Below are 27,293 nucleotides of genomic sequence, written 5' to 3'. Positions count from 1 at the left end.
TCAAGCAATTATTATTTTTTTCATCGTCGTGTGATACCCCTCTGCCGGTAACAATGTCCGAATTTCCAACAGCTCAACCTAGCTAAGGGTCTGGGCAACATGCGGGGAACCGACCGAGCGACTAAGAATGCCTCTTCTGTAGCGCCTTGGTCAAGTCATTGCCTGATTTGGATATGTTAAGCACCGCCCGGCAGTTCTAGATCGTTGCGCCGGGGAACATGCCGGCTGTGTGTAGTTCGTCCAGATGACTGGCTCTGGACTACCTATGGGAAGCGGTTGGTTTTGTCAGCCCGAAGCAGCCGAGTTCCGAGCCGGCATCGATGCGGGTTCGGCGACAGACAGCACGGCCAATTCGACGCAGTCGCGGCAGTATCAGAGCCTAGACTTGAAGATGACGAGCAAGTGCATTCACTCTTGTTGTTGGAATGGATACTTGTCGCTCATCAGACACAGGCACAAGAGAATACGAACGAGGGCGTGAGAGTTGGGCAAAATTGTTTTCATTAATTCGTAGCAGGTTCTATGACTACCAATCCCGTCAAGGTTCCTTTTATCCAGATCCATATAATACCGCAACTCTCATCTCAGACTTCGTTTATGCGAAGATGCGCAGAGGGCGCTGGGGCAGGTAGAACCCAGGGTCGTTGAAGCGGAGACCACGGTCAAGGTCAGAGATGGACTCGATCTCCTCGGCAGTCAGGTCAAAGCCGTTGACCTCGAGGTTCTGCTTCAGGCGGTGCTGGCTGTTGCTCTTGGGAATGACAGCGACGCCGCGCTGGGTAGCCCAGCGCAGCAGGACCTGCGCGGGGGTGACCTTGTACTTGTCCGCGATCGCCTTAATGGCATCGACCTCAAAGAGGCCCTGAGCGCCGGTGGCGCGCTTGTTGGAGATCTCGAGGAAGGACTGGGGGCCAAAGGAGGAGTAGGCCGTGACGGCGATCTTGTTCTCCTGGGCCATGGAGATGAGGTCGGGCTGGACGAGGTACGGGTGGTGCTCGATCTGCAGGGCGGAGATGGGGTGGCGGGCGTAGGACTGGATGTCGTAGAGGGACTGGGCCTGGAAGTTGGAGACGCCGATGGACTTTGCGATGCCCTCGTCTGCGATCTGCTCCATGCACTCCCAGGTCTCGCGGATGGGGACGTTGTCGGGCTCGACGATGGTCTGCGCGGCGTCCATCCACCAGCACTTGGGGTCTCCAAGTCAGCAAATCTTTGGTTAAAATGATGATGGCATTCATGAACTTACGGGGTACTCGAGCTTGGAGGGCTCAATGTACTTGAGGGCAACAGGGAAGTGAATGAGGAACAGGTCAATGTAGCCCAGGCCCCAGGTCTCGTTCTGCTTCTTTGCCATGGCGACGGCATGCTCCTTGCGGTGGTAGTTGTTCCACAGCTTGGTGGTGATGAAGATGTCCTCACGCTTCACCAGACCGTCGGCGATGGCGCGGCGAACACCCTCGCCGGCCTCCTTCTCATTCTGATAGTCGTAGGCGCCATCGAAGAGGCGGTAACCGGTCTTGATAGCCTAATTGATTACAGTCACGGATTAGAAAACATGTTCGCTTGTGCATAGAGCTGAGCGGTTGGATGAAACTCACGTTGTAGACGGTATCGGCGCAGGTCTCGCGGGGAACCTTCCACAGACCGAAGCCCACGAGGGGCATCTCACGGCCGGAAGCGAGAGTGATGGTGTCCTTGCCCATTATGAAGATTTTGAAAAGGGGGTATAGATACTAGAGTGACAGGAAGAGAAGTTGCGTGATGTATGAGATGAGGTTGCTCTAGAATGACGAGCTTTGAGTTCTAATATTCTCTGTGACAAGATTCTACTTTTTTTTTCTTGCGTTTAACCCCGCCCTCAGTCAAAAAGCGCACACAACCCCGCCTCCGTCAGTAGAGCACCCATCCCTCCGGCTGTTCTTCTGAGCATCATCATGGAGGGGTTGAGACTGAGAGGCAAGGTGGTAGAGCCTACCGGATGTGGCAATCTTAAACACTGATGATTCAGAAAAGGGCATGTATCCCCGCGCTTAGCGTCCCCCGGTTTGACTCGTGTTCGACTGGGTTCCACGAGGGGTTAGAAGCCCGCTTCAAGGAGATGAGCTTCTCTGCCGTCCACCTCATAGTTGAATGGGGATTGTGAGCTGAGTGTCTAGTGGTTATTAGTATACAGACTCAAGAGAAGTATACACGGATCGTATCGGAAGATGTCCGGCCAGAGTAAATCTCAGGTTTAAGACTCGTCGCGTATTTACCGCAGACTTACTGAACGTCGTCTCACTCGCCAAAGCATGAGAATCATCCCATCAGTGATCAAGCCCCACGGGTAATATCCACAAACAGCATTGTCCCTGCAAACACTTATCCCGAACCGCACTCGCGTCAACTAAGCCCCGACTTGTCGCTGTAAACCCGTCCTTCCCCTGTTCCACACACACCAACTTTCTCCAGAGACTCCAGCAAAGCTCTTTCTTCCCCGTCCATGCTCCCAGAGTTCCTGGAGTCGAGCCCGTACCTCGGGAAACCCTCCACTATTTGTTGGGGACCTTTTCCGCCTTCCCAATCCGACAAGATTATCCCCTCCAGCCGCCGTTGTCCGTTCTTCAGCCATGGGCACACAACAAGCACCCCAAACATAGCAGCCGGTTGCGATAATGACGGATGATACGGATGCAGTATCAGCAAGCGGCTCTGGAGCAGGAGCAGGAGCAGGAGGTTCGAAACAGAGGCACAAGAGGACGCGGACGGGGTGTATGAAATGTCGGGTCCGACGCCGCAAATGTAAGCCTCTCTCACTTTCTCCATGTCTCTTTTTGTAATGCTCGTAAATGTTGTTCAAGACCCACTGAGATGTTATCTCACAGAGCAGAGCTGGCATGACGTCGCATGACACTGCAGCTTAGCTATGTTTACTCGGTGACGCTTCATCAAGTTACTGTTGACACTCTTTATTGACCAAACGTAGGCGATGAAGGAAAGCCGCGATGTCAGCGCTGCATCGACGGAAACTTTGAGTGCCACTACGGCCCCAGACTGACGTTCTTGAATAAGAATGCATTGACGGTGTCACCTTCGCCCAAGGTGCCCGATGCGACAACGCCAAAATACTCGCGCCTTCAGGTCCGTAAACTACTAGGAACCATCACCCGGCTTAGTGCTTTTCGACTTACACATGGATCTAGTTCGTAGGTGCCGGGTCGTCCAAACAAGCCGCCAAAGATCCGTCATTACATGCATCGTCTCCGCCGCGCGAGCAACATGGAGTCAACGGGAATGTCGCAAACGATCTGAACCGCAACCACTCATCTCTACCGCCACCGCCGCCTTCGCAAACGCCAACGCAAACGGTGATAACCTTCCACGCAGATACCCAACCCCCAGAACCATCGCCAGCGGCGACGACTAAACCATCACCTCTCGAGCCGAGCCTCGCGACGCTGAACCACAGCCGCCAGCACCCACCGCTCGAGCAATGGCGGCCACCCCAGAGTCTGAGCCTCGGGAGTCATGAGAGCCTCTCATCACCGGTGCGAAATCTTGATATCACAGGGAAGCTGACGGGGCCATCACCAAATAACGACGCTGCCTACGAGACGGCCTTGAATGTCTTGCTGTCGCTCGGAAACGAAGGGCCGGCGGGGCTAGGTCAGTTGCCTGATCATGGCTCCGGGTCCTTTGCGGTTGTTGGTGGTGATAGTATCGGTGTGGTGAGCCCCGGAGAGATGATGTCGCTGTCGCCGAACTCAACGAGGGAGAGGAGAGGGTCTGGCGTGTCTGCTGCTGGCGGCATTTCGCAAGATCGCCTGCTGCAGCTGTTGCGTCACTTTAGGTATCAGCTCGCGCCATGGGTGAGTCCAACACCAAGCCTTGTGTGTATGAGGGTTTGGTCGTTGAATTGCTAATAATGATTGCTCCGCAGCTTGACTTGTGTGATATGGGACAAACCTTTGGCCTCTACGTTTCTCGCCTCGCCATCGAATCCGAATCGGTGCTTCACTCGCTTCTTGCCGTTGCTGCAACGGCACAGCAGGCCGATCTGCGCATCGTATCCGGCGACGTCGGACACCTCAAGTCTCTGGCTGAGACGAAAGCTTTTCAGCTCAGCGGACCGGTCATCAACGACAGCGATCTGGCCCACTTGACTCTATCTACGGCATGCCAATTCATCTCCGACATCCCCAGCAGCTGGAATAGCCTGTCGAGTAGCATAGATCACAACTTTTGGAATGTGGCACTGGCGGAAGCAACTCCAAAGACCGTTTCGATATTATCAGTCTTGGTTCGACTAGGTATACTCGCCGTTCCAACATCCCTTTCGTGATGTATCAGTCACATCACAGCTAGTCAAAGGCTAATAAAAAGTAGAACTTGCAGCCGCACTCGTAACCGGGGCTCCCATCTCGATCCCCGAACATCTATCCTACAAGCCGATCCCACAACAGTGGAACTCCTCCACCATCGCGGAGACAATTTTTCAATACACCATCGAACCCCTCCTCCTCTGCGCAAAAGTAATCAACTTCTGCTCAGGCAGCTTCCCACCACAAACCCCAGCCGATCTCGACCTCGGCGGCGGCGTCCCGCTCACGCCCGTCCACCGCTGGACGATACTCAGCGACGCCCTCGGGTCCTGGTACACCAACCGGGCGCAGGAATTTCGCCCCATGGTGGAGATGGATGGCGGCGACGAGACGCTGTTCCCCGTCGTCCTCTTCACCAACGGGGCCGCGGTCTTTGCGAATCAGCTATATCATACGGCCATGTTGCTGCTGCTTCAGAATAAACCACGGACGTTACAGGCGGCGACGGCGGCGGGTAAGAAGTCGTCGTCTTCGTCCATGTCGCCGCTTTGGCATGCTCAGCGCGTCTGTGGGATCGCGCTGAATAATGACCGGAGAGATAGTTGGGATCTTTGCTTGGTCGCGTCATTATATCTGGCGGCGCAGCGGATGACGTACGAGCCTCAGCAAAAGGCGATTTTGGGGTGCTTTGATCGTATCAAATCCATGACTGGATGGAACGTCGACGGTTTCTCGACGAAAGTTCGAGAAGATTGGGGTTTGATGTAGATAATCACACTTTGTGGACGCGTGCGCACCGCGTCGCCTTCTAGCCAAGGTGACCATTACCACACAAGCAGTTGAAGTAATTATCATGATAATGAAAATCAAATCACCTAACCATGTCCGCGATCCTGAGTTCTTTGCGGACTTTGTAGCCCCAAGCGGCCTCTAGATCGTCGATTCTCCAACATGTGCCCCATCCCGTCACGGCCTCGATGCTGCGGATAAGCTTCACGAGAAGAGCGTGCTCCGACTTGTGACTGAGAAGTCGACCCGCGACCCAAAGGGGCTGGATGGCGTTATTCAAGCAGCCCTGGTGTGGGTTCGCGAGCGATATACCGCAGATGCATTTCGCATGCCAGATGGCAGAGCCCGTGACGCCACTCAGCTTAAGGTTAAGCGGCCGCGGCATGGACCCGAGCAAGAGCGTACAGGCCGTGTGATACAGCTGGTTCGAAGAGATGGCCGCCCAGTGCAGGAACAGAATCTGAGGGAACGGGCTGCTCTGGATGCTCTGGACTGGCAGCAGCTCTGGCGGGCGGTCGCGCGTCCAGGCTTGGAGGTCTTCCCAAAGGCGGATCCAGCGGTCGGTAAGCTCGTCAGGGCTACTGCAGCCGCTGGCGTCGCCGAGCTCAAAGTAGCGCGTCCTGTCGGCGACGAGCTCGCAGACTTTGGCGCAGAGGTAGACGGCGTAGTTGGCGTGCATGTCGGGAGTTCCGGACTGGTGGAAGAGCTCACTTGCTTCGTTGTGCGAGGCGCCGTTGGGGAGCCATTTTGAGGGGGTGAGAAGGGTGCTTTCTGTTCCATCAGAAATGAGGGCACCGCAAAGATCTGTTGATTGTGTTAGAGAGAATATTCATTTGTAGAATCAAGAAGTCAAGGGACTGGAACACACCCATTCGTGCGTAACACCAGAAGACGGCTTGAAGTAGTCCGCCGCTGAAACCGTGAACGTAGAATGATTCAAAGAGCGCGGCACACCCCTCGAGGTGTTTCCTCCAGTCCTGGGCACTGGCAGACATCATCTCGAGACAGCATAGAATCGTGCAGATGGGAATGATTTTTTGGTCTCGTGATTGCAGCAATGGCGTTAGTAGGCGGATTGCTTCCTGGTACAGCTCGAGGCTGTCAAACGATGTTTGTTTCCCCTCCTTTCGCTCCATCTGTCGCGCCGAGAGGGCGAGGACGGCGTAGAGGAGTGCAGGGGAACTCCGGGCAAGGACAGGAACTTGTATGCCGAAAGCCCTGTCGCTGTCGAACATGTCGAGCTATTGTGAAGAATGAGGATCGGCAACGGTGTGGTAAATAGGTTAGATGTGATGCAAACTCACCCATGTCGCGACTTCTCCGACGTAGTTTTTCAAATACTCCAACCTCCGACCTGTCCCTAGAATCTGGCCGGCCTGCCGTCGCGCGGCTCCCTCGTCGCCTAAGATGGTACCTGGCGCCGCGAAGCCCCCAGCAGAAAAGCCGCCATCAGCTGCCTCCGGCGTCCCCTCTCGCGTGGGAGCTGCCGTTTGCGCCGTGTTGAAGATGAGGCATCTCAGCTCCTCTTGGTACGCGAGATAGCCGGGGTCGGTGACGAACTCATCCAGCCTCCACGACTCGGCCGGCGACGTTGATGCTTCGGATGAGAGATGGTGTGAGGGTGTTGGCTCGCCGAGGCCCCATGTTGACGAGGCACCTGGTGTCACGGCTGATCTGAAGTGTGAAAATGCTTGGGATTGGGAGTGAGATTGGGCATGAGAACGCGAGTGAGAGTGAGAATGAGGCTGAGAGTGAGAATGAGACTCAGACTGAGACTGAGATCGTGACTGAGACTGAGAGCCTGTGTTCTCTACCCGGTCGAAGGGTGCCGTGGTTGATTCGTCATCCTTAGCCATGGGTGAGAGCATCGTGAGAAACGTGGTTGAAGGCGTCAATGCAACTACTCACCGGCTAAAATCAGTCTTTACTACATGAAAGTGAAGCTCAGCTCAAGTATCGTGAAATCGGCCAAAGCCCACCTCATGGATCGGAAGGTTTCGGTAGGTCATGCGGGAGGAGAAAAAGGACTGGATCTCCTCTTCACCTGTGACCTCCTCTGGGCTCTCTCCGGCGTTGCTTCCATCGAAAATTGCCCGACTAGCGGATTTCGGATGTTGCTGGCGTCCAATGGCTAAGTGCGCCGGACCCTGGGGGGAGATGGGCGCATTGATTGCTGCGGGGAACCCAAGTTAGCGGAACTTGCGGGGAAGTTAACCGCTGATGATTGGCCTTTGGGGGGTTTAGAAAGGGGGTGTTTACTCCCTATGGTGCGTTCAAGTCTTCAGGGACGGACCTAGACCGACATGTCGGTGAGAGGGGGTCACCGAGAGGTTGTTCAGGTGAGTGTCGGTGAGAGAAAATGAGAAGAAGAGCGTATCTTTCGCAACATCGCCAGATCGTGCAACTAACACGTGACGTTAAGAATCTTATGGGGTTTCGATACTTACGATGGACTGACTTGATCGGGCTTCATGTTCTACAATATCCAGATGTGATTTCTTGGCACTGCGTTATGAACGTCTGGAGCTCACAGAGTGAGAGAATACCAATAGGTTTTTCGTAACCCTGGCCAGAACTTATATCTGATAGCTTAAATTTGGCACTCAACGGTTTCGTATATGAGAGTGTATGTCTAGAAGTGAGAGTCTGCACTGGCATCGGCCGATGTGTTTTCGTCTTCGGCCGCAACTTCTCCGGCATGGCGGGGCCAGGACCTCGGGGTTTCGGTGCTGATGTCACCGGCCGCGGGGTTCGATGAACTCTTGAGTCAAAAAGGGAAGCCAAAGCCATGAGCCGATCCCCGGGGGCCGTGGATCATGTTTACTATCGTCTACCCCCCCTTGGCGGGACCCTGCAGGAGAAGCCGTTGGTGTAAAGCCCGGAGAGCAATTCTGGCTGATTTAAACCTTGTGTGTCCCTAAAAATCGAGTACATACACTTGCACCCTTTGCCCAGAATGTGAAGATGGCTCAACTCAAGATCACGTCTTTGCGCTTCGAGCACCATCCCACCGGACTTGGTGTCTCTTCTCCTACCCCTCGCGTCTCATGGCGCGTCGAGTCCGACCCTATAGCAAAGAATTGGCAGCAGACATCGTACGATATCAAAATCTCACGTGGCTCTGCGCCGACCCGGGAATTCCACATCGAGGGCGCTTCGACAGCACTCGTTCCGTGGCCCGACACTCCTTTGGCAACAGGCGAAAGGGCGATAGTCGCCGTCAAGTCTTACGGGACCTCAGACAATGCCCGATTGGACTCTGGATGGTCCTCGGAGGCGACAGTAGAGACCGCTTTGCTCTCCCACGATGACTGGAAAGCTACGCCCATCACCGCGCCCCCGCGTACTGCCTCGCATCCAGATGAGAGAGGAATCCGGACGGTCCGATTCCGTAAAGTATTCGACTGCCCCGATGCGAAAGGTGGCGGTAATACCAGACTCTACATCACTTCGCTAGGCTTATACGAAGCGTACCTGAACGGCCACCGCATCGGAGACGAGTGGCTCGCCCCCGGCTGGACTGCTTACCAACATCGCATTCAATACCAGGTCTTCGATGTAGCGCATCTCCTAAAGCCTGGCCAGCAGAACGTTCTCACAGTGGAAGTCAGCGAAGGGTGGTATGCGGGCCGAATTCTTTGGGGCGAGGGCTTAACCTGCTTCTACGGCGACCGCATCGGTGTACTAGCTCAGCTCGAGATCCGCGACGACGATAGAGCAGGACCAGCTTTGAAGCTTGTGACCGACGATTCATGGGAGTGCAGGTCCTCACCAATCGTCGGAAGCGACATCTACGACGGTGAGACGTACGATCTCGGTCTCGAAGTAAACGACTGGCATCACGACGACCACAGCGAATGGACACACGTCGAGACGCTACCGTTTCCGAAATCCACACTCATAGCAGCATCCTCTCCACCAGTCCGTACGACGGAGACCCTCAAACCCATCAAAGTCTTCAAAGACATCAACGGCAGGACGCTCGTCGACTTTGGTCAGAATCTCGTCGGCAAACTCGTCATCCCAAAGCTCGCAAAGCCAAACGGTCACCGCCTCACCATCCGCCACGCAGAGGTCCTCGAAAACGGCCAACTCGGAACCCGCCCTCTCCGAGCAGCAAAGGCGACCGATACGATCATCTTCGGCGGCGGCCGAGTCCTAGAGAACTGGTCCCCTCACTTCACCTACCACGGCTTCCGCTACGTCGAGCTGGACGGCTGGGACGATCTGACGCTAGACTCACTGTCCGCCGTCGTCATGCACACAGATATGCAGCGGACAGGCTTCTTCTCCTGCTCCAACGACGACGTCAACACGCTCCACCACAACGTCGTCTGGAGCATGCGCGGGAACTTCGTCTCTATCCCCACAGATTGTCCGCAGCGCGATGAGCGCCTGGGCTGGACGGGCGACATCCAAATCTTTAGTCCGACGGCCTCGTTTCTGTACGATTGTGCGGGCATGCTGAGCAACTGGATGCGAGACGTGCTCCTGGATCAAAAGGACGCCGGCGGTATCGTTCCGCTTGTGGTGCCCAATGTTATGAAGGACGGACCTTGGCCTTCTGTGCCGCAGGCAGTGTGGGATGATGTTGTTGTACTGGTGCCTTGGACTTTGTATAAGTGGTTTGGCGACGCGGGCGTCTTGGAAGAGACGTATCCGGGTATGAGAGACTACCTCAAGTCCATCAAGCGTGGAGACGACGGCTTATGGGATTCTTCGCTTTGGCAGTTGGGCGACTGGCTTGATCCCAACGCGCCGCCCGCCGAGCCAGGTCTAGCTAGAACGGACGGCACCCTCGTCGCGGACGCGTATCTGGTTCACGTCACCGGCATCGTCTCCCAGATCGCCAGCATCATCAATCTTCCATCTGAGGCTGAGGAACTCGCTATTGAACACAAACAGCTCAAACAGCTCTTTCAGGACAAGTACATCACCAGAGCAGGATTTATCGTCGCGGATTCCCAGACGGCGCTGGCTCTGGCCCTCCTGTTCGACTTACACGACACCACCGCCCAACGCGAAGCTGCCGCCGCAAGACTCGCGCGGTCGGTGCAGTATTCTAAGTTCAGAGTGTCCACCGGCTTCGCTGGTACGCCCGTAATCCTTCACGCGCTGTCAGAGACAGAACACGTCCAGCACGCATACCGTATGCTTCTAGAGACGGGATGTCCCTCGTGGCTATACCCCATCCGCATGGGTGCCACCACAGTCTGGGAGAGATGGGATAGCATGCTAGAAGACGGGACAATCAATCCGGGAGAGATGACAAGCTTCAACCACTACGCGCTCGGTAGCGTCGCGAACTGGATGCACGCCGGTATTGGGGGGCTGTCACCGCTCGAGGCCGGGTGGAAGAGGTTCCGGGTTCGGCCTCGGCCCGGAGGGGACCTGCGACACGCCAGCGTCGAGTACCTGAGCCCGCACGGCTCGGTCCGGAGTCGATGGGAGATTGTGACAGTTGAGAAGTTTGTATTAGAGCTGACGGTGCCGCTGAATACGTCTGCTGTAGTTTCTTTGCCGGATGGCGGGGAGGAGAGGACGGTTGGGTCTGGAAGTCATGTATTCGAGAGCCGTCTGGCTCCGGGACTGAGGGAGGCGTGGTCTCCCAAAGCTCTGTTGACGCAGTTTGGACTGTGATGTCGTTTGAGTGGACAATATTGACTTTGATGTGCCTCTGATGGGAGTCTCAGTAGATTTGCAACTCGCAACGCGAATGTCGACATGCTTGAATCTTAAGCTTGCAATACTGTAAGACGGGCTGCTAGTTAGCCCGCGTATTACTAGGTACTCCGTGACTTAACGCAACTCACAGTAATCATCATTGCAAGACAAATCTGTTGCACGGTAAACGTAACCTTTGTTAGTTTTTTATTGTTAATTGCCATGGTTGCTATAAGCGTCACCTATCTTTTCACCCCATTCTTGTATTATTGTCATACCCAAGGCTGCAAAAATCTCTTGAAGCTCGTCTTATGAGTGTTTGCTCAGGTGGACTGCCGTTATGTTGCTGTAGAAACCTTGACTTGGAGCTGTGACCACCGTATAATGCACCCATCCAAAGGGGACTTTGGGGACTTTGGGGACTTTGAGGAGGGGACTTTTGCGACGGACCCCTGCTATCTCTGACTCTGACCGTCTGACGGATCTCCGTGCCGTAGAATTGCATCATTGCGGCCGCTGGTGACCTTCCGAGCTCGGTTACTCGCTAACCACTTGCTCATCTTTCTGATAAACTAAAGCTTACCCTCCTCCTCCTCTTCTCATATACCATTGAGGATTGCTCTCTCCTCGAGTTCCTCCATCAACATTGCCCATTTGTCAAGCTGCCCATCATGCGCTACTCCCTCTCAGCCAAGCTGCTCCTCCTGCTGGGCTCTTCTCAGCTCGTGCTCAGCTCCCCCGACGATCAGCGCGTACTCGCTCCCGCTACTGGATCGACGATAAACGATGATGCCGCGACCTTAGGCTGGGATAAGGCCCCCATGTTCACGATCGAGAACAAAGACGTAATTTTCGCGGCGCTCAAGAGATTCGCTGACCCCGTCGACGCCCTCGTTTCTCTTCAGCCCGATATGGCGGACACGCTTGCCGAGCCGAGACTCATCCATGTTCATGGCGAGAAAATGGCAGAATGGATGACCGAGGGCGATAAGCTTCGTCTTCGGCGCAAGGGACGCAAGTTCCGCGACATCACTGATTTCCAGGAGCTCTACGCCGACCACGTCAACACCTTTGCGGGCAAAGCCAGTAAGTCCGATTCATAGTACCCGTCGGGATTACTCCTCGTAGAATACGGACAGCTGATGCTCTCGCAACCGCAGACCTTCCCAAGATCACCCACCAAAGCCTCATCAAGCCCCTCTTCCCCAAAGTCAACCAGACAAACATGCACAATGTCCTCAAGCACATGACGAGCTACTACAACAGATACTACGGCGGCGTCACCGGCGAGGAGAGTTCCGTCTGGCTGCACGACCACGTCGCCTCGATCATTGCCCAGTCGCCCTTCCACGCCCACATCTCGCTCGAGTACTTCACCCACGAGTTCCCCCAATCCTCCATCATCGCCCGCTTCGAGCCCAAGGTCCGCGACTTCTCCAAGCCCCTAACCATCATCGGCGCCCACCAAGACTCGGCAAACTACCTCTTCCCTCTGCTTCCCGCCCCCGGCGCAGACGACGACTGCTCCGGTACCGTAAGCATTCTCGAGGCCTTCCGCGTTCTCGCGACGAGCGGCTATGTGCCCAAGGAGGGACCCGTCGAGTTCCACTGGTACGCGGCCGAGGAGGGCGGGTTGCTGGGTAGCCAGGCCGTTGCAGCCTACAAGAAGAAGGAGGGTGCCAACATTGGCGCCATGATGGAGTTCGACATGACGGCTTTTATCGCGCGTAACGCTACCGAGTCGATTGGGTTCATCAAGACGGATGCGGACGCGCCGCTCACCAAGTGGGCGGTGGACCTGAGCGAGGAGTACATCAACATCACGACGAGCGTCTACGAGCTCATGCCCGGCGCCGGGTCGGATTACATGTCATACACCAAGCTCGGGTTCCCTGCTACGTTTGCATCCGAGGGAAACCCCGTCGCGGGTGGATTCCCTGGCGAGTTCGACCCGTATGTGCACACGGAAAAGGATACCATGGATGTCGATGATGAGACGGGGGTGTTTTCTATTGACCACATGGCGAGGTTCTCTGAGCTGGCCATTGCCTTTGCTATTGAGCAGGCTGGGTGGGATAACAAGTGGAGGTAAACGGTGGTCGTTAGGGGGACCATAAATTGATGATAGCCACGTTCTGGCGATGGTATCGTTTTGATGACGTGCCTTAAAGAGTCATGATAGCCGTGGAGAGATTCGCGCAAGTTCAATGACAACCGCTGATTTCCTGTTCGATATACGAGTACCTTTGAAGTTTGAGGAATCCAATTCCGCATTGCGGCCAGTTCCTCATCGCATTCCGAGCCAGTTCCGAAGAGCTCTCACCTACCCAGCCTGTCAAGACCCTTAGTTGATGGCGTCAACAACAGCTTGAATATGCATAACGCGATCGATGACAAATTGCGGGGGACTCAATGACAAAGTGCGGAGACAACCAGCGCCTTCGGCTCCCACATGTAATCGCAAGCTGACCAAGCTAAGCTGAAGAACCTCATGAAGTGAACCTTGATCTCTCTTCGTTCACCAAGCTAAGGAACTCTCCTAGTCTTGCGCAACTTAAGAACTCAACGGTTCTGGCAAATACAGCCTCATACTAAACGTTAGCGACTCACCTCAACGATGGCCTCAGCAACATCCTTTCGCCAAATCGTCGGCGCCCCGCCCTCGACGGCCTCACCCACCGACAGCACCCTCATCATCATCGACGCTCAAAATGAGTACGCAGAAGGCAAACTCGCCGTCCGGGACGTCACCTCCTCACGCAAGGCCATCGCTGCCCTGCTGCAAAAGTACCGCGACGCCGGCCAGCCCAGCAGCATCGTGCACGTCGTCCACGATACGCCCGAAGGCGCTCCCCTCTTCACGCCTGGAACCAAGCTGGCCGAGGAGTTCGACGAGCTGAAACCTAGGGATGGTGAGAAGGTTGTCAGGAAGCAGTTCCCTGGTTCCTTTGCGGGAACGGATTTGCAGGCGCATTTGGAGGGGTTGGGAGCGAGGGGGAAGAAGGTTGTGTTGACTGGGTACATGGTGAGTCTGGCGCATTTCACATGCGGAATATTTACCCTTGCAAGATGATAAGTTTGAATGCTGATGTGTGGTTTTCAAGGCTCACGTTTGTGTCTCTACTACCGCTAGGCAAGCTGACCAGCGTGGGTTTGACGTTCTGATTGCTGAGGATGCGGTCGGCGATCGTGATATTCCTGGCGTCGACGCAGCGCAGCTCGTCAAGGTTGCTTTGAGTGAGATTGGCGATGCCTTTGGTACTGTCGTGCAGAGCAAAGACATTGTTTAGCCTCGTTCAGGAATTGAAGTACAATAAGAGTTTGTTGGTTTAACTTCACAGTTACATATACTTGGTCTGCTATACACTTGACTTCCAGTGGCCTGGGAAAGACACAACTAAATCCAAGGCGACGAAGCAGTAGTCCAGGTAACGATTAGGGAATGTAAGACTTTATAACGGACAGGTCAATAGCTGCAACTCAACTTTGTCATCGGTGACGTTCTTAACAACGATCTTTGCTAAGGAGCTCGTTCAACCCGTTCCACTCACTCTTGTACTAATGTAAACAGGGCCTGTCTGTTCGGGCCCGACAGTGACCACTGCGGGCTACCACTCTTTCCACCAGTCCCTATCTAGAGCCTGAATCTCTGCAGCCGGTCCCAGCCGTGCGGTTCTCAAGGTGCATCGAGAAAACAAATTGATAACTAGCTCAGTATCTTCCGAGAAGAAACACCGAACCATCCAAATTCAGATCCATAGCTGAAATCGCCGATTGGCGGTGCCATAGCGCGGAGAAAACGGCACCATGCTATCAAGGCCCTGACGATCGGTGCGGCCTACCCAGAGCTGTTGAAGCCCACTAAAGAGGCACAGCAACCGTTACTGATTCGAATACTGACGGGACATTGGTTACGCTCTTCAAGAACAAACATGGAGTGCCGAGGAAGAGTTATGAGAGCCCACAGGAACTCCATCGTTGCAGGGCCGCGCAGCTAACCGACTTGGCGAAGAACGAATTCATAGCCCAAAGAGGCATCAGTGTCGTCACCACTTTGTGCTGCTCAGCTGGAGCAAGCTGTTGGGCTCTCAATGTCCCACTGAATAGCTCGAATACTCACAAAGTTGCAAGGGCAAAGCGGCGGGTTTAACAGCTTGGGATTCGGACCTCGGACAACTCAGTTCTGCGAGCGAAGCATTGGCGCGCTCATCACCATCTGAGAGAACCGTTGTTTGTTCTTGTCTTGCGACGGCCCCACGATGGAAGATGAATTGGATAAAAGGTATAAGCAGCCGCACAATGGGATGAACTCGCGATGGTATCACCCTATCATTGCAACTCAATATCAAGTGCCACACATTCTTCGCGACGGCCATAGTTATTAGACTTGTCTCTAGTTATTAGACATCTGACCCCGACGAAGCCATCACGATGAGATTGCCCACCCTCTCCACGATCCTCTCCTGGGCAGCCGTCGCGTCCGCCGTCGCCATCACAAACGAGACCTCGCCCTCCCCGAGCATCCCCAACGTCGTCCAGTCTACCTGGGACGGAAAATGCTTCTACCCTACCCCGGACGCCGCCTTCGACCTCGACTCCTACCTCGGCCGTTGGTACCAGGTCGCCGGCACCGTTGCACCCTTCACTGCCGGGTGCAAGTGCATCTTTGCGCAGTACTCTCTCAATGTGCGCACACACTCTTCTCCATTCTGTGCGACTTGAGTAGCTGTCTTTGAGGGCATGTGTGACGGTCTAACTATTATTCGTTATTTAGGATAACGGCACCGTCAAGGTGAACAACACCTGCGAAGCCGGGGGCCGCGCCATCAACATCCTAGGCACCGCCGCGCCAGCCGATCCGTCGTACGGAGCCAAGGGTGTCCTTCGCGTTCAGTTCCCCGGCCAGCCCGGGCCCGATTGCGCCGGCCCGAATTACATTGTTCAAGGTACGCGCAATGCGCCCCTATCTATAATTGAGAGCGTACTCAGGCACAGAGCTGCTCTTCCACGTTGGGGCCGAAACCTTGTCAAGGTCCTTACAAGCTGACAATGTGATTCCCTTTGCACAGACTACACCCCAGACTTTGCGCTCGTGCAGGCTAGCAACTTTACGACTCTGTTCGTGCTCAGTCGCCAGCGGAACCCGGAGGACGCGGTCCTCGACGTAAGTCTCTCCTCTCTGTTCTCTCCCATACAGTGCAATGGAATGGTACAATATTTTCCGCAAGCGTTGCAACCAGTAATGTAAGCGCATGCAATTGCTAACGGGATAAATTCTCAACAGGCTTGGATCGCGCGCGCCGGTCAGCTCGGCTCGAATCTCGCAGACGTTGTCAAGACGGATCAGACCGGTTGCCAGTTCGCATGAGACATGGGGAATGCGCCAAAGGCTGCATCTGGGGATCGCGAAGAATCTGTGCCTGGCGCTTGGCCTGGAACGGAAGAATTGAGATGAGACTTTGGGTCTTCGAGTGTCCCAGAGCGGTCTTTGGGGCCAAAGGTAAAATAGTGGTATTCCTACAAAAACAGACGAGAATTCCATGCGAATGCCGGATGTCTCGTGTCATTGTCAATGTCAGTGTCGCAGCCGGTGACATTCGCAAGCAGGATCATAAACTGGGGGGACTGAGATGTGAGAACTGACCGTATATGCTCAGACCTCGATGTTGAAGCAGACAAACAAGTCAGAGCTCATAACCGAGGCTTCTAAGTCATTGGTCAATGGCCGTAGATCTCACAGCAAGCCCCCGGAGCTCAGCTCCAGCTCCAGCTCTCAGCTATCAGCTCACCTTTAAACTTTGGAGCTTGGAGCTGTAGCTTCGATACCATGACCCCATAAACTTCATTGACTTTTCCCCCATGTTGCACCAGTGCGACCACCAGGCGCGCCCACGGCGTAAGTTGTGCCACTTATGCAAGGGGTTTCTATGACGACACCACCCTCAGCCCGAGACATCATGACGAATGTGGCCGCGTCCGGCCTATGTTTGTGTGAACGCATCTGTGGGCACCCATGAATTGTGGAAGAGGACTAGGAAAAAGAAAATAGGAAAGGCTGGACCTGAGCTTTAGGACTGAGAGCGGAGGTCAAGGATGGGGATGATGATGAGTGAAGTAATGAATTGAGTTTGATTCAAATAGCTCTCGGGTCCTCCTTGCGAGGGGCGCCTTGCTCACGAGTGCCTGCTGTTGTTACTACTACGTAAAATTGATCATTATCATACAACGAAACTTTGAACAGTAGCTGCATCCCTACCACGACTGCTATATCATCCATTATTTCACACTACCACCGCAACAATGGTTAAAGCCAAGGAAGAGGTTATTTCCGAGTTCAATGAGTACGTCAACATGACGGCCGAGGACCTCGAGTCCTGGCTCAAGTCGGACGACTCAAACAGCGCGGGCTGGCCCAAGGACGACGCCGAGGGCGAGGGCGAGTCGGTCGGACATGACAGCGGGCGCAAGATTGTCGAGATCCTCCAGGCGAACCCCGAGAAGAAGGAGGACGAGTACACGGATGAGCAGGTTGAGCACATGCGCAAGGTCGTGGCGTACTGGTGAGTATACTTTCGCCAGAGACGGGGCGAAGCATGAGATGAGTGAGAAGCTAATCGAGTGATGCAACAATAGTAAGCGACACTTGGCGCAAGAGTCCAAGGGGAACAGCGATAAGTCGCCCGAGGAAGTGAAGAAGAGCAAGTCGTATGCTTCACTGAAGAACTGGGGGCACGACTTCCTCAAGGCCCAGGGCAAGGAGAATGGCGCATCAAAGTCAAATGAAAAGTCTACCAAGAAGGAAGAGAACGGCGACGAAGAGAAGGCCGAATCGAATGGGTCTAAGAAGCAAAACGGCTCCAAGAAGGACGAAGAAGAGGCCGAAGATGACAAGGAAGAGGAGGCTGCTGACGAAGAGGCCGAGGACGAGAGTGAGGAGAAGGCCGGTGACAAGCGCAAGAATGCTAGCGAGGAGAACGGGTCTAGCAAGAAGCGACAGACGCGCCAGGGCGAGGGCAAATCGACTGAAAAGTCGGATGAGAAGAATGGGGATGATGAGAAGGAAGAAGAGGCTGAGGAGAAGGATGAGGATGGTGACGAAGAGATGGAGGACGACGGCGACGACAAGGAGAATGGCGGCGGTAAGGCCAAGAAAGGACCCAAGAAGGGCGATACCGTCAGCTGGAACTGGGGCAGTGGTCAGCCTGAGGGCAAGGTCCTTGACGTGAAGGGCGAAAAGTAAGTCAATCGAGAGGTCTCATTGTCATAATGAAGACAGGACTAACGCGATACTTAGGACGTCTATCACGACGAAACGCGGAAACGAAGTGTCTCGCGATGGAGATCCTGAGGACCCGGCCGTTGTCATTGACACTGGAAAGTCGAAAGCAATCAAGTCTGCTCACGAGTTGAATGAGTGATTGGAGCTACGGAGCCGTAGAGAAGGCATACTTCGTCGCCGCGATCGGTCTGCTTTACGTCAGAAAGCATGTATAGATGCGTCGTGTACTGTTATTGTTTAGTGGACTACCTTTTTCAATTGAAGTGCTGTGATTGAATGGACAATGAAACCTGATCTGAAATGCGTTGTTACAATTCTACACTCCTATACAACATTTTACACGGCGTACATGATCCATTTTACAACTCTTCCACTCTCTCCGACTGCGAGGAACTCGTATCCTTCTGGAATTTGGTGATGGGATCCTTCTCGGCCTCCTTCACCTGGTTCCAAAACTTCTCACCGTTCTCCTTGTCATCCTTGAACAGGTGATCAATCACCAGCTTCTTGGGCGTCTCACCCATCCACTGGAAGAGAGAAAAATCGCGGAACTCATCAGCCCGGAAAATCTCGAGCATCTCAATAGGCTCATCGCCGATATTCTCAACAAAGTGACCCATGTTTTTAGGCACAATACCAACATCGCCAGGGACGTAATCGAAAGTGCGGGCAGTGCCCTCAGCCGCGAAGATGGTAATACGGGCCCGACCCTTGATGAAGAAGGACCACTCGTCAGCATTGGGATGCCAGTGCATCTCGCGTAGCGCGCCAGGCTGGATCGTGAGGTGGGCAGCAGCAACCTGTAAGGGACATGATTGTCAGTCTCGAACATCCTGAGAAGCGTGTCGAGGTTTCAATTCCTTACAGTCTTAGAGATGGGGAAGTTCTTGGAGTCGGTGATGCGGACCTCGCCGCCGGACGTCTGCTCGGGCTCCTGATCAAGCATCCTATGGGTGAAGTTGAAGCGGGACTTCTTGGCATGCTTGCCCTTGGGCCGTTCCTCGTCAATGGGGCCCGGGAGCGTGCCCTGGAAGATATATTTCTCGCCTTCGGGGAGGTGCTTGAAGACTTCGGGCTCGAGGTGGAAGTTTTCGGCAATGACTGACTTGGGCGTGTGCGCGAGCCAGTCTGACAGGATAAAGGTCGATTCCTCAGAGAAACGGCCATCGTCAAAGATGAGGAGGAACTCGGTGCCATTGGGACTCAGTCCTTGCAGGGAGTGAGGGACGCCTGACGGGAAGTACCAGAGGTCTATTGGGTATCGATTATTAGCTTTCATTGCCATCGTCGCAAGATCAATGTTGATAAACAGCTTCAAGCAATCGAAAAGGTTATGGAGGCATATGCTTACCGCCCTTCTTGAGATCGTCGATAAAGTTACCGCCCTCGTAGTCGAGCGCTGTAACGCGAACTTCGCCGTCCAAGACGTACGCCCATTCGGCCTCCTTGTGCCAGTGAAGCTCTCGAATGACGCCCTCCCCAAGACGCATGTTTACACCGGCGAGCTCGACGCTGGTGGACAGCTCACGGACAGTTGTCTGTCGGGTCCATCCGCCTTCCTGTTATTTGGCAAATGTTGTTAGTCGGGGATGGATTTGGGCTTGCGTGGTGGCTTTAGTGCCACTCTGACAGCTCAATTGGCTTCGAATCACTGAGTACTCACCTCAATTCGAATATGCGAATCCGCGAAACTCCAGCGCATGTTGGGCATGTTTCCCTTGTCCGTTGAAGGCGGCCGCACCATATCCGGGTTCTGGCGCGAGCGCTCGCTGTTCCAGGGCCCCAGCACTGAGGCGCCGAGCCCATTGCGGTAGGGAAGCGGGTCGAGGCCGTCGCCGACCGAGTCGACGGCGCCGTCATTGGGATCCCTGAAGCCCGGAACGTACGGGTTGCTGGTGCTCTTCTTCTTGTAGCTCGCGGGGATGTCCATGCCCCGGAGGAGACGCTCACGAGGGCTGTCAAAGTGCGGTGCCGCCGAGCACAGCTCGCTGGCTGACGCCCAGAGAAGCAACAGCTTGGCTGCCGTGGGTTGGGTGAGATGCATGCTGGGCCAAGATTTCGTGGTGATGGGGATCGATGCGACGGGACTGGAGGTATGCGATGTGCCAAGAGGGTAGCTCGCAGCAGAGAATGGGAAAGGGGTCAATTGGGTCTACAATTGACTTTTCTCTTTCTTCAATGGCTAAGAATAAGACACAAGAATAAAAGTCTTCAAGATGCAAGACGTTCAGCTCGTGACACTGGGAGCTAGAGGCTATTTTATACCCCCTTTCTAAAGCTCATCATCCGACTTAGCTATGCCAATACTAATGCCTTGACCTCTTCCTCGGCCTCGCCAATGTCGCAACCAACTCGTAGTACGTAAACAGGGAGAGCTTACAAAGGGAACCATCCCTCCGTCGTAGTCATCGGCGCATCACCTCACCCGCCCATCGCTGCAGTCTGCAGGTTGAACCGAACGGTGACACACACCACACACCAAAATCCCACGTCTGCCACACACCCACCAATCCGTCGACGCACATGCCGAACCACCCCCGAGACTCAAGCTCCCCCGCAGCTGTAGCAACAATGGCAAGGTAGTAGGGTACCTTGCCAAACCAAGCAGCTTCACGAGCTGGCACTGCTGCTGCTGCTGCTGCTGCATGCCACCTTGCATGGAGTGTTCAACAAAAGCTCCCCCTCACTGGCTGAAACGCGGTAGAGCGATGGGCATAGCACGTCTTGCGCATGCGGGGATGAACCAGTCAACCTGCCTCCCCAGTGATAGCCGGCGTACCAGGGGAAGAGAGGAACGCTTGCCGTAGACCAGGGGCCAGGGAGGGGAAGAGGAGGAGTAACAGACTACTTGATTAGTCTATTATGAGAATCTGGACGCACTGAGGTGGCCTGGCGTTTAAGTTCTTCACTCAACGAAACCCAATTGGCCTTTCAGGTGAGCTGTGGAAGCTCTTCTCCATCATTCGGTTCGCTGCGACGTTGGCGGGATGTCTGCAGCAGGCCATGACGCAGGTTCCTGCGCCTTGAGCTCTACTCCCAATGCAACTCCAGAACCATCGATTGGACGGGGCATATGTCGGAGATCCTGGAGAAAAAGCTGGTTCCGCGGCCAGGCGTTGTCAGGCCCCCGGTTTCACTGCGTGACTGCAGTGACATTCTGCATATCCTTTCTCTGACTGAGCTTAGCTCGAGTCCCTCAAGGCTATTTCTGATGGGCTTGCTCATGCTTGGCCCAGCTTCTCGCGTTTCCCCCTCACTCTCTTTGCTCGAATCCCACGCCCCCTAAAGGCCCGAAAGTCACAGATCATACCCGGTCCGTCGAATGGCATCTTTCTAATCCGCGAGAACCGTCCGCTGAGAGATTTACGAGCGGGGATAGATCGCTCTTGGTCTTGGCTTTCTTTCGGCATTGCTTTCCGCCCTTTGGCCCATATAAACCAGGCTGGAAACCTGGAAACTTCTCGCGGGTGGACCACGGCAGATCCGAAGTGCTCGAGTTTCTGGCCTTTGGGCTTTTCTTCAGTCTTTGCAAAGTGCTAACGGATACTACAAACATTGCGCGTCAGCACCCACCGGCTGTCTTTCTCCCCCATCCTCGGCACATCCATGCCAACTTGAGAGAGAGTTTTATTTATATCCGCATAATTCTTCGCCAGCCAACGTCACTTGGCCAGAGCTTCCAGTCTCTTCGAGGAACATCCCATTCTCAGTGAAGCCAAAGCTACTGCTTCTCAACCACCCTTCTACGTCGCGATCTGAGACGCCCTATCGGAACGACGCACCGACAACACCGTAAAGATGAGCTCAACGAGCGGCAACTACGGTTCCGTCACCAACTCGGCTCCGGTCGTGAACGGCGACTCGCACGCCCACGCCGATGAAGAGCAGCCCCTTCTTGGCGGCGGAGGCGGCGCCCGGAAACCAGCTTCCAAGTCTCTGCGAAAGAAGCTCACTACAGACGTGCAGCGCGACTGGGCCGACCTGGTTCTCTTGGCATGCTACATCATCACCGGCCTGCTCGACAGCTCTTCCATCTCCATCTGGGGCTCTTTTGTGTCTATGCAAACAGGTAAGATCCCTTCCAAGCCTTCGATACCCACAATAACGGCCCGAAGCTTCGCGTTCCACAGTACTGACACGGAACAAAAAAACAGGAAACACAGTCTACATCGGCCTCGGCCTCGCCGCGCCCACCGAATCCACCCGCTGGATCAAATCCGCCACCTCGCTCATCTCATTCTGTCTAGGCTCGTTCTTCTTCAGCCGATTCCACCGCTTCTTCTCCCCCAAGAAGCGCTGGGTCCTCTGCGCTTCCTTCATCGCCCAGACCCTCCTCTGCGTCGCCGCCGCCGTCATCCTGACCGTTGGTCCTGCGGCCGGCAAGGACGAGATCGCCTGGAACGTCCTGGTGCCTATCGCCCTCATCGCCTTCCAGAGCTGCGGTCAGGCTGTCACCAGCCGCGCGCTGAAGTATAACGCGCTCACCAGCGTTGTATTGACAAGTATCTACTGCGACCTCTTCTCTGACGCTGAGCTTTTTAGCGTTCACAATGCTGAGCGAAACCGAAGAGTTGGCGCGCCTGTATTGCTTCTTGTTGGTGCCATTTGCGGCGGCTTGTTTGCGCACAGTTCCCTGGGAATTGCTGGCGCTCTGTGGACGGCCGCTTTCTTGAAGTTCCTCATCGTCTTGTCGTGGTTCTTCTGGCCGGGTGAACCGACTTCGGACGAAGAGTAGATAAAGTGTATACTGGACTGTATGTAGGCCGCCATCTGAAAAATGATCTCCCTTTCACTTGCTGGCTAGATGGTTTGAAAGTCAAGCCCGGAGAGCTCGATCTCGAGACTCAAGCCCACAAAACTTCAGCAGTGGCATATAGATAACACGAACTATTGAAATATGTTACAACGTGTGCAGCGATGAATCAAAGAACTGAGCTACTCCAAACCTGAATGAATGAGCGGTCCTCTTTATTTCCATCTTCTTCTTATGACTCTACACCCCTTCCGCCTCTATTCTGTTTGCGCATTTTTTGTAAATTTGGACAAGCCAACCCCTACTCGACAACTTCCTTCAACTGGGTAAATACCAAGCTCCTAACAAACCAGCTATGCTTCCAATTCAAATATGAACTTCTCAGGGCTCAGCAACTCGTCTTTCGCTGCCGACCATTTGCCAACGTCGCTTGGAGTCATTGGAGCTGAGCGATTTGAATCTCCTGATGCTCGCGATTTGGTGCTTAAGGAGGAACTAGAGTCATGCAAATGATCATGTAACCCTGACACGGCGCCAGTACGTTCCCTCATACTTTTATACCGTTGGGTATTCGCCTTGCGAAGCTCGGCGACACTCTTCAGAAGCTTGTTTGAACGAGGCGTTTGTGCTATAGATTGAATAGTTGTTTAGCCACTCATGTTGCCTGTGAACATTGACACCAAGCGGACTGAAAGGAACTCACTCTTTCTCTGGCTGTCTTCGCTCATCATCTCTCTAGGAAAGCCACTGATTGGGAGGAAGGCGTTGCTGGAGTGGGGGTATAGCTCTGTCCGCAAACACAGAAATATGTTTGTGGTTGATAGCTCTTTGCTGACCACGACACGGATCCTCTTGAGCTTGAATGTGCCTCGGAGATACATGTCAGTGATGTTTGCTTCCGGCATGGGTATCTTCGAGGCATCGTCAGGCAGCGTCCCCGCCTCTTCTACGACAAAATATGGTTCAAAGTCGCCTCTCAGACATGTGCGGAGGAATTCGCCTAAATATTTCATCTCGTTGGACGAATTGGCAAATCTGCAGTGGATGCGGCCTTCGGTACATATGTCAGTCTTTCGTAATGATACATTTGAGCGCCATCAAAACGCCACAAGGTCAAAATTCTATAAAGAGGATCCATGATATGCTTACCTGTGCACTCGAAACCTTCTTTCACTTGTCTCACTGATCCCACATCTTTCTCAAAGAAGAAACAGCTTGCGACCAGTCTGTGTGCGATTTCCTTGATCTTGCCCCGGTTCAAATTGAGGTACCGTTTTGTCGCTCTCTCTAGGCTGTCCAACTCGTTGACCGCATCTAGACGGGGGATTTTGAACCGCAGGTCAGGGTTGACACGGATATGTCTGCGGTGACTATCTCTGGTCACATGTGAGTTCTGCGATAGGATATCAGTCTTGAAATCGGACCATATAGCGTTGCAGGAAAGTATTCGATCGAAGCGATCGGCAGCAATTTGAGCTAGCTGTACAGGTAAGAAGGTTCTCTTGCGCTTGGTCACGGTCTCGCCACCTTTCAATATCTCCGTTCTATGGGCAGTAGACTGGATCTCATTATCAAGACCGTTAATTCCCGTACCGATGGATAAGAGAATGTCAGGCACAGTGTCGGCGATGTCGGGCCATATCATTCGTCTTTCATGGTGAGCCACGAGTACTGGGCAATTATGGTAGAGCGCACCATCGAGGTAGCTACTTTTGGTGTCTGCCTTCGTGAATGATTTGAAGAATGGAGGTGCAGCGGATGTTGCTCGAGCCCTTCTCATTGTTCAGTTTCAAGACCATGAATTTTAGCCTGGAGTCTATGGTACTTACGCCTCCCATGCTTTGAACTCTTGACTTGGCTCGTTGGATCGAAAGAGCCGATAAGGAAGCTCTGCCTCAATTAGTCTTGTATCTTATGCGAGCCGAGAGAGTCATGCGGCACATGGGGGGAGTACTTACCATCATCCATCGAATCAGGTCTGTTGTAATTCGTGAGAATAACTGAGTGCTGGTCAATAGAAGTTGTCGAGGTTACAGCCACTTTCGTTAGCATTTCGCTCTGGCTATGGTCGTTGGCTCCTCCGAAGAGTGGCCGATCCTGAAACTTCTCCCGCAGAAGAGCCTCAAATGGTTTGGTCTTGTAGATACTTCCGTGATTGATCGTGACAAGCTTCTCAAGCAGCGGAATGCCCGACAATTCGCGTGGCCTGAAGGCGTCTGCACAAAGGTGTTTGAATGTCTTGATACATTCCTCCACGGACCAATTATTGACTCCTAGTCCAAGAGCAATAATTCCTCCCGTGCTATCGCCAAGGTTAGGTAAGTTTCAGTAACGACCCCAAAATGAGACGAGCATACCTTGTACCGACAATCAGATCGAAAAAAAGCTGTATCGGGAGTCTCTCACCGAAGACTCTTTCAATGGCTCTGAGAACGTGAAGCTCTACAATCCCTCGGACTCCACCACTATACGAAACGTCAGCTAGTGAGCAAAGCTTTATTTCGGGAAGAATGGCAGCTGAGGGGGCATCGTACCCGTCAAGACACAGTACTCGAGCGCCCGCAAATTGTGGTTTGACCACAACCGTCCATGCAGGCTCCCACATTGTTTCCCTTTCGTGAAGAGGACACCTTTTCATCTCAACTGTCGTATGAGCCTTGATACCGTAGGCTTGAATACAAGGTAGACACAGAACATGACCGCAGGGCAATGGATGTTCAGGGAGCTCTCTTAGACACGAAAAGCAAGTGGAGTGACTGATAAAGTCCCCTACATTACCCAAAGAGAAGTAAAAGTCGTTTAGTTGATACCTGTGGAGATCAGCAGCGACCTTTTGCTCGCTCTGCTCGCGCACTCGTGAGGTGGCTTCTTGGAACCTGGCATGAAGCTGACGCAGGTGATTTCGAATTTGATCAATCCACTGACCCGCAAAGTCTTGCAGGTCAACGTCTGACTGATAATTTCCCGCTGCAAATATACGTCCATGTTTGTTTTGGTGACCTTTCGGATCGTGTCCAAACTTGACGTTGTAGCATTTTCCATATTTGGGATGAGAGAAGGTGCATGGCGCATAGAAATCTGCATAGCCTTCGAGGGCAACATTGCAGAAATCCACGTACGCGTCGTCGAGAAGTCTCACAGGGGTTCCTGTAGATTGTCAATACTAAGGTACCTTACTTGAAAGACCAGAGAGAGATATTGCTACTAACCCAGAATGTTCTGGCGAACTGAGTCGAGCATAATGCAAGACGATATCATCGGCACCATGTTTTCGAAGATCTGTTGCGTTCCGCCGCCATTCTGCGAAATTTTTGTCGAATTATTACCAATGGAGATCGCCAAGTTCAAGATGTTGCCACTGAAATCTTGTGGAATGGGGTTGTGTTTCAACGCTTCTTTGACAAAGTCAAAAGGAGTATCCAGATCGCGGGAAAAATGATCGTAAGCAGCGTGGAGGTAGACTTGCAACTTGTCTGCAGTGGCCAGCATCCGAACACGCTTCTTGGTAAGCAGAGACGCTTGGCATCTTTTGTTGATCAGCTCAAAGAGCTTTCCCATCTGATCGTCCATGAGCATGTAGCGACCACGAGATGGAACTCGAATCACGGTGATAGAAGCGTAGTAGCAGTCGAGTAAGTCTTTGGTCGTGTTGATGGTTCGACCAATTGCCTGCCAAAGCCTGGCTTGCTCTTCGAATCGGGGCTCGCGGAAAATCGCTCCACTAATATCATCAAGAAGACGAGCAGTTGCGGTCTCAATATTCCATTCATCATCATCCACGTTGTCAGTTGCATTAAGGACAATGACTGCGTGGGGAAGAGCCGGTTGGTTCAGCGATTTGTCGATCGAAGCCGAGCCCCATTCCAAAAGTTTGTCGAGGACGGTAGATTCAAAAGCCCTATATCAATTCATGAGCGTATTCCTTAAGAAGGAGTATAGGAAAGTTTACCTAGGGTTTCTCAAGACGAAGACAACCACATCTGAGAAGGTGTAGAGTAGTCTGGGATAGAGCTGCGTGACTGCGTACTCTCTTTTCTTCGTTTCTGGGGTGACTGCCCATTCGAGGTCCCGCTGAGATGCATAGCGCGACTTTCCGAACTTACGTTTCGAGGATGTATCAATGACACCCGAAGAACGGCTAGCAGTTGATGGCTTCGGCGATCTGCCTAGACCAGTCTTGCCCATGACATTTGTGACATCGTTAAGGATCCCCAGAGCCTCCTCTTTCCCTTTTGTGCGATGTCGCAGACCTGCCGGTACAGCTTCCCCACCATCCAAGCCCTCGCAGTCTGCGTATAACACAGGCGCTTGGGTATTGTAAGACATCGGATCAGCATACAGGTGGACGTCGCCAGTCGTCGGAAGGCGGTCGTTGTTGGACGAGGTAACGGGCGACGGATACTTTGCCCCGCGGTCAAGCATAGCAAGCCGATCAATCAGCATTTTGATTAACGTGCTTTTCCCAGCCCCTAAGGATCATCAGTAAAATATGTTAATAAGAACTGAA

General features: G+C 53.7%; 11 protein-coding genes across 11 annotated transcripts; 7 read left to right on the top strand and 4 right to left on the bottom strand.

Annotated features, from left to right (window-relative positions):
* Positions 1-595: 595 nt before the first annotated feature.
* On the bottom strand, positions 596-1,703 carry CTAM01_10344 (aldo/keto reductase; the record flags this gene model as incomplete). The annotated part of the gene is made up of 3 exons (XM_060526359.1): positions 596-1,186; positions 1,247-1,525; positions 1,599-1,703. The coding sequence occupies 3 exons, from the start codon at positions 1,701-1,703 to the stop codon at positions 596-598; spliced, it is 975 nt and encodes a 324-aa protein (XP_060378955.1).
* A 951-nt stretch (positions 1,704-2,654) lies between these two features.
* Positions 2,655-5,069, top strand: CTAM01_10343 (uncharacterized protein; the record flags this gene model as incomplete). Its single annotated transcript, XM_060526358.1, has 5 exons — positions 2,655-2,781; positions 2,966-3,120; positions 3,183-3,848; positions 3,920-4,289; positions 4,366-5,069. The coding sequence occupies 5 exons, from the start codon at positions 2,655-2,657 to the stop codon at positions 5,067-5,069; spliced, it is 2,022 nt and encodes a 673-aa protein (XP_060378954.1).
* A 103-nt stretch (positions 5,070-5,172) lies between these two features.
* Positions 5,173-6,958, bottom strand: CTAM01_10342 (C6 zinc finger domain-containing protein; the record flags this gene model as incomplete). Its single annotated transcript, XM_060526357.1, has 3 exons — positions 5,173-5,894; positions 5,959-6,331; positions 6,395-6,958. The coding sequence occupies 3 exons, from the start codon at positions 6,956-6,958 to the stop codon at positions 5,173-5,175; spliced, it is 1,659 nt and encodes a 552-aa protein (XP_060378953.1).
* A 1,096-nt stretch (positions 6,959-8,054) lies between these two features.
* CTAM01_10341 (uncharacterized protein) lies at positions 8,055-10,730 on the top strand (the record flags this gene model as incomplete). The annotated part of the gene is made up of 1 exon (XM_060526356.1): positions 8,055-10,730. The coding sequence occupies one exon, from the start codon at positions 8,055-8,057 to the stop codon at positions 10,728-10,730; it is 2,676 nt and encodes an 891-aa protein (XP_060378952.1).
* A 695-nt stretch (positions 10,731-11,425) lies between these two features.
* Positions 11,426-12,846, top strand: CTAM01_10340 (peptidase family M28; the record flags this gene model as incomplete). Its single annotated transcript, XM_060526355.1, has 2 exons — positions 11,426-11,840; positions 11,915-12,846. 2 exons carry the CDS (start codon positions 11,426-11,428, stop codon positions 12,844-12,846), a joined length of 1,347 nt encoding a protein of 448 aa, XP_060378951.1.
* A 525-nt stretch (positions 12,847-13,371) lies between these two features.
* Positions 13,372-14,044, top strand: CTAM01_10339 (isochorismatase; the record flags this gene model as incomplete). The annotated part of the gene is made up of 2 exons (XM_060526354.1): positions 13,372-13,779; positions 13,859-14,044. 2 exons carry the CDS (start codon positions 13,372-13,374, stop codon positions 14,042-14,044), a joined length of 594 nt encoding a protein of 197 aa, XP_060378950.1.
* Positions 14,045-15,185: 1,141 nt separating this feature from the next.
* Positions 15,186-16,122, top strand: CTAM01_10338 (lipocalin-like domain-containing protein; the record flags this gene model as incomplete). The annotated part of the gene is made up of 4 exons (XM_060526353.1): positions 15,186-15,440; positions 15,529-15,700; positions 15,824-15,918; positions 16,039-16,122. The coding sequence occupies 4 exons, from the start codon at positions 15,186-15,188 to the stop codon at positions 16,120-16,122; spliced, it is 606 nt and encodes a 201-aa protein (XP_060378949.1).
* Positions 16,123-17,054: 932 nt separating this feature from the next.
* Positions 17,055-18,172, top strand: CTAM01_10337 (DNA-binding protein; the record flags this gene model as incomplete). The annotated part of the gene is made up of 3 exons (XM_060526352.1): positions 17,055-17,314; positions 17,388-17,990; positions 18,049-18,172. The coding sequence occupies 3 exons, from the start codon at positions 17,055-17,057 to the stop codon at positions 18,170-18,172; spliced, it is 987 nt and encodes a 328-aa protein (XP_060378948.1).
* A 220-nt stretch (positions 18,173-18,392) lies between these two features.
* Positions 18,393-20,077, bottom strand: CTAM01_10336 (oxalate decarboxylase family bicupin; the record flags this gene model as incomplete). The annotated part of the gene is made up of 4 exons (XM_060526351.1): positions 18,393-18,833; positions 18,899-19,284; positions 19,385-19,592; positions 19,697-20,077. 4 exons carry the CDS (start codon positions 20,075-20,077, stop codon positions 18,393-18,395), a joined length of 1,416 nt encoding a protein of 471 aa, XP_060378947.1.
* Positions 20,078-21,831: 1,754 nt separating this feature from the next.
* Positions 21,832-22,768, top strand: CTAM01_10335 (uncharacterized protein; the record flags this gene model as incomplete). The annotated part of the gene is made up of 2 exons (XM_060526350.1): positions 21,832-22,102; positions 22,188-22,768. The coding sequence occupies 2 exons, from the start codon at positions 21,832-21,834 to the stop codon at positions 22,766-22,768; spliced, it is 852 nt and encodes a 283-aa protein (XP_060378946.1).
* Positions 22,769-23,139: 371 nt separating this feature from the next.
* CTAM01_10334 (uncharacterized protein) lies at positions 23,140-27,229 on the bottom strand (the record flags this gene model as incomplete). The annotated part of the gene is made up of 8 exons (XM_060526349.1): positions 23,140-23,414; positions 23,490-23,837; positions 23,936-24,558; positions 24,616-24,676; positions 24,745-25,088; positions 25,144-25,933; positions 25,996-26,684; positions 26,736-27,229. 8 exons carry the CDS (start codon positions 27,227-27,229, stop codon positions 23,140-23,142), a joined length of 3,624 nt encoding a protein of 1,207 aa, XP_060378945.1.
* Positions 27,230-27,293: the final 64 nt, after the last annotated feature.

The sequence above is a fragment of the Colletotrichum tamarilloi genome, assembly GCF_030869305.1.
Source record: "Colletotrichum tamarilloi strain Tom-12 chromosome Unknown Scaffold_47.1, whole genome shotgun sequence".
Lineage (NCBI taxonomy): Eukaryota > Fungi > Ascomycota > Sordariomycetes > Glomerellales > Glomerellaceae > Colletotrichum > Colletotrichum tamarilloi.
The sequence above is the reverse complement of the archived record's forward strand: the minus strand, read 5'-3'. Positions and strand labels throughout refer to the sequence as shown.